Below are 8,120 nucleotides of genomic sequence, written 5' to 3' on the forward strand. Positions count from 1 at the left end.
AAAAAAACTTACCTCCAACAGCTCCTCAATCCTTCCCGTAAAAATACGCGGACGCAAAAAATACCTTCATCACCCCACATATATCCGCGAGTCTGGTCCTTCCCCAATCGCCCCCAACTGCTCCTTCCCACGTTGCTGATCCGTTCTCGCGCTCTATTTTTCCCGTGCGGCGCGGGGCTGGAGAGGCCGGCAAGATCGCCGACGGTGAGGCGGGGCCGGAGAGGCCGGCGGGCGTGTTGGCGGTGTGGTGAGGAGGCCAAGAACCAGAACGGAAACGAGCTGAGCGAGCCATTCCACCCGCCAGCCAAATTCACCCCCTCCCCTCTACCATTTGCAAATCGAAGCCACCCACAGCTCCTACACCCGTCCAGCTACCTCCTCCACCCTCCTTACCCTGCGTCATAGCCTCTGGCTCCGGGGATTGAAGCCCCTGCGCCCACCATTGCCGCCAACCACCACCACCCACCTTCCCGGCCTCCTCCTGCCTAAAGCTCCGGTGAGCTCCTTACCCTAAAGCTCTCACCAGTTCACCATCTCCACCAAGTTTCCGCGCTTGATTTCGCGCTCGCCGCCGAAGTGCCGCCGGCACTCATCGTGGGTAGCTTTAGGGCTAGGGTTTCGGGGGAAGGAGTAGGGGAGAAGGTGCGCCTAGATAAAGAGGAGCTCACGGGGTAGTCACCGGGGTGGGGGAAACAGCCGTCACGGGGTAGTCCAAGGAGGAAGAAGGAGACAGGGTGATTTTGCGAGAGGAAAAGAAGTGTAGGGGGTCCACGCGTTGATGTGGTCAGTTTTGAAGTATTGAGGAGTTTATTATTGGAGATCTGTTGTGGAATGATATGATTTTAGAAGAAAAAATTTTTAGTAGAACCCCCACTAGATAGTTTTGGAGAGATTTTTTTTAGACTCTTGGAGTTGCTCTCACCTTATTGACCAATTAACCGCACCTTAATTGCTATATGGCTGTCTCAAATCTTGCTTACGATCTTAGCCTCTGGGTAGCCAGTAATTCCAGCAGAGCGCACCGTCACAACTCACCGACAACCGCGTCGTCTTTGTCTAAGCTGTAAACAGTCAATCCGCCGTGTGACTGAAATTCTGAAGTGAACGGCACTCCACCGCCTCCTCCCTAATCATCATCATCTTCCTCATACGACCGACTCATGGAACGCACCCAGAAAAAGCTGCCATCACCATGCGCACCGAATGCCACACCGCCTAAACAAAGCCCGAAAAGAAATCGGCCTCGTTTCGTTTGTCCCCTTGCCCCCCGGGTTTCCCGGCGAACAGTGACGCGCCACGACACAGGTGACTGTGTCAGCTGCCAAAACCTCATCGCTCTGGTCTCCGGCCCACAGCTCACTCTCCCCTGTGATCCTTCCCACTCAGTCGCTCAAAGCGAGGAGCCAGCCAACCCCTCCGCGACTTTTAGCGCCGTTCTCAAAGCCAAAGCACGACACCGCGCTAGCTAGCGCTCCTCGATCGATGCGACAATGGCCTCGGTTAGCCGTCGCGTCCTGCTAGCGCTGCTGCTGCCCGTCCTCCTGCTCGCACCCCGGCGCGCGGCGGCGCTTCCCGCGGCCACGTTCCCGGGCGACAAGGCGGCGCTGGCGGCGCTCAAGTCCGCGGTGGCCGCGTCCTCCGTCCCACCCTACTCCTGCCTCGCGTCGTGGGACTTCTCCCGCGACCCCTGCGCGGCGTTTCCCTGCGGCATCCGCTGCTTCTCCCCCGCCGCCAACGCCTCCCAACTCCGCGTCATGGCCGTCGCGCTCGACCCCGCGGGGTACTCGGGCGCGCTCCCCGCGGTAGTCCTCTCCTCGCTGCCGTTCCTCGCGTCGCTGTCGCTCGCCGGCAACCGCTTCCACGGCGCGCTCCCGTCGGGGGTCCCGCTGCACGCGAGCCTCCGCATCCTCGACCTCTCCGGGAACGCCTTCTCCGGCGCGATACCGGCGTCGCTCTTCACCGCCGCGTCGGGGCTCCAGGAGCTCTACCTCTCCCGCAACGGCTTCTCCGGCGGGGTACCGCCGCAGCTGGCGCTCCTGGGCGCCCTGTCGCGGCTGGAGCTGCAGCACAACGGCTTCACGGGGTCCCTGCCGAGCCTGGCCGCGATGCGCTCGCTCTACCACCTCGACGTCAGCGGCAACGCGCTGTCGGGCCCGCTGCTCGCCGCGCCGGGCCTGCTGCCGCCGTCGCTCCTGTCCGTCGTGGCGCGCAACAACTCCTTCTCCGGGCCGCTCCGCGCCGCGGCGCTGGCCGCGCTCCCCGCCGTGCGGGTGATGGACCTCACGGGCAATGCGGTGTCCGGCGCGGTCCCGGGCGCCGCGCTCGCGCACCCGGCGCTGCAGCAGCTGCGCCTGGGGTCCAACCGGCTCGACGCCGTCGAGGCGGCGCCCGACGGCGGGTCCTCGAGCCAGCTCGTCGAGCTCGACCTCAGCGGCAACAGGCTCACCGGGCGGCTGCCGGGCTGCCTCGCCGCGATGCCGCGGCTGGCGGCCGTCGCGCTCGATCGTAACCGGTTCACCGGCGGCATCCCCGACCGGTACGCCGCTCGCGTGGCGGCCCAGGAGGCCACCGACCAGTGGGTGCCGTTCGCCAGGCTGATGCTGCAGGGGAACTATCTCTGCGGAGCATTGCCGATGCAGCTGAGGCAGCTCAAGGAGGGCGGCGCAGTGGTGAGCTTGGCGGACAACTGCCTGCCCAGGTGTCCGCACAAGTTCTTCTTCTGCCAAGGGGCGCCACAGAAGGACCACGCCACGTGTCCTCCCAAGTGCGAGGCTTCGGTCCATCGTCAGGACACTCTGCTGCGGATGCCTTGACTGTAAATCCTGCTATACTACTTCCAGTGTTGTTGACTTACATTTATGATCTCATCCTGCAACTCTACTCGCTTGTACGGATTACCCAAATAACAAAAGAAGTGGTACAAGCTCTGCAGATGAATTGAATGTGTTGTAAACCAATTGCCTGGCCTGTTTGAGGGGGTGTTTGGATCTTTAGTCCGGATTATGGGGACGTTTGGTTCCCTTTGCTTTTTTTTAGCACGTGTCGCATCGAATGTTTGGATACTAATTAGGAGTATTAAACGTAGACTATTTACAAAACTATTACATAAGTGGAGGCTAAACGGCGAGACGTATCTATTAAGCCTAATTAATCCATCATGAGCAAATATTTAATGTAGCAACACATTGTCAAATCATGGACTAATTAGACTTAATAGATTCGTCTCGTCGTTTAGTCTCCACTTATGTAATGGGTTTTGTAAATAGTTTACGTTTAATACTTCTAATTAGTATCTAAACATTCGATGTGACGGGTGCTAAAAATAAGCTGGAGAAACCAAACCAGGCCTAAAATTCATGTCAATATTCGGAGGCTAATTAGGAGGACTAAACATGAGCTAATTATAAAACTAATTACACAGATGAAGGCTCATTCCCGATACGAATCTATTAAGCCTAATTAATCCATCATTAGCACATGTTTACTGTAGCACCACATTGTCAAATCATGGACTGATTAGGTTTAATAGATTCGTCTCGCAAATTAGCCTCCATCTGTGCAATTGATTTTATAATTAGTCTATATTTAATACTTCTAATTAGTATCTAAACATTCGATAGGAGTTTTACGAGCTCCTAAACCAAACGGACCTGAGGCGAATAAAAATGTCCTTGCCAAGAGCCCAAGACTCGGTGCAGATTTCAGACACAAAGTCAACATTTCGTTTTTATGAAAAGGCAGATATATTTCATAAACTAGAAGCAGATGCTTAAATAAGACCTCACAAGTCATAAGTCAGAAACAATGGTTACAAATCTGTTTTTTTATTGGAATGGAATTCCACTGGAAGGCTAGAAATGTCCCTCTTGAATCTTGGACAAAGCTGCTACTCCAAATATTCTTTTAGTAAGAATTCTCCAGATAAATGAACATAACAAAGGGTTTCAAAGGCCTACCCAGGCAGGTTTTGGGCCAATAGAACGTTTTGTTTCCAGTGGCGCGCGCGACAGCTTCCTTGAATAGTCCATCATCTTTTGGGCTTCTTTCCTGGCCCAACAAATTTTATTGTTGTCCTTTTTGAGCTCAAGAAAACCGAACTGGTAAGTAAGACTTCTTTAAAAACAACAAAAAAGGAAGGAAAAAAGAGCATGAGAGTCACGCAGCATGGCCGTTTTCAAGATTCCGCAAACTGTACCACAATTCTCTTTTCGAAATGAAAAACCAATAATGCAACACGCAATCCGTGGCCTCACTTAATATACTAAACTAAACTAACCCGGTACGAGGCTGCCCGCGAGCACACAGCGGAGATCTAACAATTCCCCATGCGGCACGAACAGATGCCTGGAGCTTAAACTAATGGCGCCTCCACGCTAAACCAGCCTGGTGCGAGTGTCACCCAACAAATTAAGCAGCCTAGGAACGCCGCAACACCCATTCCTCCCCAAACCACGTTTGGAGCCCTATTAGTTTTCAGGCTAATCGCGAGACTTCCTCGCGCGACGAGATCTGGTCTCGCATCGCATGTGGTGGGCGATCGAGCGAGAGCATCATGCTGAAAGCCCTCCACCAGCTTCGCCGCTCTGAATTGAAACCCACCCGTCGGCCGTCGCTGTGGTATTCAATTGAAGTGGTCTTCGTCGTGCCAGCCTCGAGCTGCCGTCCGCAGCACGGCGAGTGCAGTGGCCAGTGGGGGACGACGAGCAAGTACCCTTCAGGCCTTCAGTAGTCAGTACACAACAGACGTCTTCCGTGTTTCGTTCCACCGAACCGCCACGCTCCAGTGTTTCAGACTTTGAGGTACAGAAATCCCTGTCACCAGCAGCGCGGCTGCACACTGCTCAGGCTGCCAGGGCAAGACGGCAGGTGGTGACTTTTGCCTCGTCCAATCATTGGACCTGGAAGCAAGACAGTTAACCTCGGTGAGCCCAAACTGATAAACCAGACACCAACTTTGCATCTACTTAACCAAAGCTTAGTAGCTAGTAAGCGTGAGCTAGCAGCAGTACATGCTGCCTGCAATATTGGTTGTTGCAGGGACAGCTGCATTGTACTCCATCCCCATCCACACACAGATCAGTGCAAAACGCAACGCATTCCATGCCTTGCAATTGCAATTTGCGATCTGCGACCAGCAAAACTTAAAGTACTCGTTCTGCCCTTTGCTGCAAGTTGCTGCGGCCAGCCGCTGCCGAACCAACTTCTCCGGCGGGTTTGTTATCGGTTACAATTTGTACGGCTCATCCGTTTCGCGTTGGCCGTGTATGGAGGATTAGCTGTTGTTAATTGGCTTTGCAGGTCATCGTCTCATAGGCTGTTAGTTGGGGTGTCACCGGCAGCAGCAGCAGCAACCCGGCCTGCGACTGCTGGCTGCTGCGCCATTTCCGAGCGTTTTTCTTCCCGTGACCCGGTCAGTTTCGGTGCCTCGCCGATCGCACGGCTCCGTTTTTAAAGGCTGAATGACCCCGCACGCATAATCCAGGTCCAGGCCACATGTATGTGCACTATATACAAGCACACGGCGGCCTGCACCATGCATGAATTCCTTTCTGCCTCTCGTGTTTAAAGAAATATGCAGGTTATAAGGTGCATCAGCGACTAAGACAGAACATGATTTATATAGCTCTAGTTCGTGTTACGCCATTTTAAAACTAGGAGATGATGCACATTTAGTTCTGTTTTTTACAGCTCTGGACGGCGACTCTGCTACCAGTCTGATGACGAAATGTAAAGCGAAAGGACATCAAGCATAAGACAAAAAAAATTCTCCAGCGCAACCACATCAGCTTCATTTTCTTTTTTGAAGAAAACATCAGCTTCATTTTGGCCCATGCCGTGTTTACTTGCGTGGACCCATTTAACAAAAGAAGCAGGCGTTGTGGAAGACGTCCAACATTTTGGACGCTGCATTCTATGGACTAGATGAAAAAACTTCTGAAACTGGTAGCCTATGCCCTATTGCATGCAGTTCCTTCATGGAAATTTAAGCTGCTTGCATGTTACATGCAGACCGATCGAGATCTATACAATTCCTTATTGTTGCTGAAGATCAACTTGACTTGCAATCAACAAACCCGTCTCAAAGTACGCGCAAGATCACGTCACATGTCGTATAATAAACTAAATCCCATCAATCTTCAGCAAAATGGACAAGATCAACTTGGCGATTTGATTAACAGGCCACTACAAACCAACTACAACTACAACCTAACCCTCTGACACAGTGACATCATGAAAATTTTCTACGTGATCCAAATGCTTCAACAACTACTAATCCACTACATTAACAAATTGCTACTAACAAACTACTAAGTAAGAAAACATTATCTTTACCTTCTATCCTCCCTAATAAACAAAGCTACTAGTATTTACAGTCTGCAGCGTACAGCTCATGCAGCCATCTTGCCTGCCGGTTTGCTTCCGGCGGCGGCGATCAGCGCCGTCGTCTTCTCCTGGAGCTCGCGCACCACCTCCGCCATGGACGGCCGGAGCCCGTGGCCGTCGCTGACGCACCGCAGCGCGAGCGCCGCCACAGTCGCAGCCTCGTGGGTGTCGTACTCGTCTCCTAGCCTCCGGTCCACCACGTCGGCTACTTTTCCTTCGGTGAGTGTCGGCCCCACCGCGGCGGCGAGCCGGCACCCCGTGTCGGCGCAGATGGCCTCCCGCCCCGTGAGGAGCTCGAGCAGCAGGACGCCGTAGCTGTAGACGTCGCTCTTCTTGGTGGCGACGCCGGAGCGGAGGAAGTGCGGGTCGACGTAGCCCGGGGAGCCCATGACGGAGCGCGCCGACGCCCTGGACGCCGCGGCTTCCGGGGGCTGGAGCGCGGCGGAGAAGCCGACGTGCGCGAAGCCGAAGTCGCAGAGCTTGGCGTCGAGGCTGGCGTCGAGGAGCACGTTGGAGGCCTTGATGTCGCCGTGGATCACCGCCGGGTCCCGGGTCTCGTGGAGGTGCTCCAGCGCCATGGCCACCTGGAACGCGATCGCCATGCGGCGCGCCCACGGGAGCGCCGCCTTGCCGCCGCTGCCGTGGAGCCTCTCGTGGAGGTCGCCGTTCGGGGCGTACTCGAACACCAAGACGCCCTCCTCTGCGCGCGGAAAGTGAAGAAAAATTACGTTGGCTCCTCGACACTTTCAAGCATCCTCTCACTAGAGCTGATATGGTAACCGACGACGAGGTTTACCTCGTTCGTCGCAGTAGCCGAGGAGGCGGACGACGTGCGGGTGGCGGAGCGAGAGGAGCACGTGGAGCTCCTGGCGGAAGGCGCGGTGGAGGCGCTCGCTGCTGCGCTGCACCTTGACGGCGCCGAGGCGGGAGGAGGAGAGGGAGGCCAGGTACACGGTGCTGAAGCCTCCCTGGCCGATGATGCGGGACGAGAAGCCCGCCGTGACGGACTCGATCTCGGCCCACGCGAACCGCCTGGTCGCCCCGCCCTTGCCGGCCGACACGGACGCGCCGGCGCCCGGCTCGTCCGCGACGCGGGGGTCGGCTCGGCCCGCCGTGACGGACTCGATCTCGGCCCACGCGAACCGCCTGGTCGCCCCGCCCTTGCCGGCCGACACGGACGCGCCGGCGCCCGGCTCGTCCGCGACGCGGGGGTCGGCTCGGCCCGCCGCCTCGCCCTTGTCCCAGCGGAGGCACGGGAGGAGGCCGCACCCGTGCAGCATTCTCGCCACGCCGATTCCGAGGGCGAAGCTAGCGGAGTGGTAGGAAGGAGGTTGGGGCTGAGCTGAGCTGTGCTCGATCTGCCGCGCGCTGTTGGAGCGCCTTTTTGGCCGTGCTCGGGGGGCCAGATCACAGAACGGCTACTGGCACCCGCCGAGTTATATACGACGCCACGACGCGCGTCGCCGGGTGGCCGAGTGGACCTCAACTAATCAGTGGCGCGCATAAAGAAAAAGCGCCGGGGCCGGGCTGGCTGAGGTCCTCCTCCCCGTCGAAATGTGTGATGCTTCCGCGCGCTATCGTCACTCACGCCCCCAATTTTTCTTCTGCCGGAGCGTCACACCAGCATTTCTCTCGGCATGTGTTTCGCACCGGTAAACTATTAACCATAATGCGTTTCTGGCGTTCTGCAACTGTGTCCGGAATGTTGATCTTGCTCGTATTTTCCCTTGTCAGCA

The 8,120-nt window shown here is 56.1% G+C and overlaps 2 protein-coding genes across 2 annotated transcripts; one reads left to right on the top strand and one right to left on the bottom strand.

Moving 5' to 3' along the window:
* The first annotated feature begins 1,174 nt into the window (after window positions 1-1,174).
* On the top strand, window positions 1,175-2,957 carry LOC117844496 (uncharacterized). The gene has a single exon (XM_034725194.2). The coding sequence runs from the start codon at window positions 1,491-1,493 to the stop codon at window positions 2,811-2,813; it is 1,323 nt and encodes a 440-aa protein (XP_034581085.1). The 5' UTR covers window positions 1,175-1,490; the 3' UTR covers window positions 2,814-2,957.
* Window positions 2,958-6,136: 3,179 nt separating this feature from the next.
* LOC117843054 (salt tolerance receptor-like cytoplasmic kinase 1) lies at window positions 6,137-7,809 on the bottom strand. The gene is made up of 2 exons (XM_034723619.2): window positions 7,181-7,809; window positions 6,137-7,084 (listed from the first exon to the last, which is right to left on the bottom strand). The coding sequence occupies exons 1-2, from the start codon at window positions 7,662-7,664 to the stop codon at window positions 6,390-6,392; spliced, it is 1,179 nt and encodes a 392-aa protein (XP_034579510.1). The 5' UTR covers window positions 7,665-7,809; the 3' UTR covers window positions 6,137-6,389.
* Between the last annotated feature and the right edge of the window lie 311 nt (window positions 7,810-8,120).

Source organism: Setaria viridis, chromosome 1 (assembly GCF_005286985.2).
Source record: "Setaria viridis chromosome 1, Setaria_viridis_v4.0, whole genome shotgun sequence".
NCBI classification, from domain to species: Eukaryota; Viridiplantae; Streptophyta; class Magnoliopsida; order Poales; family Poaceae; genus Setaria; species Setaria viridis.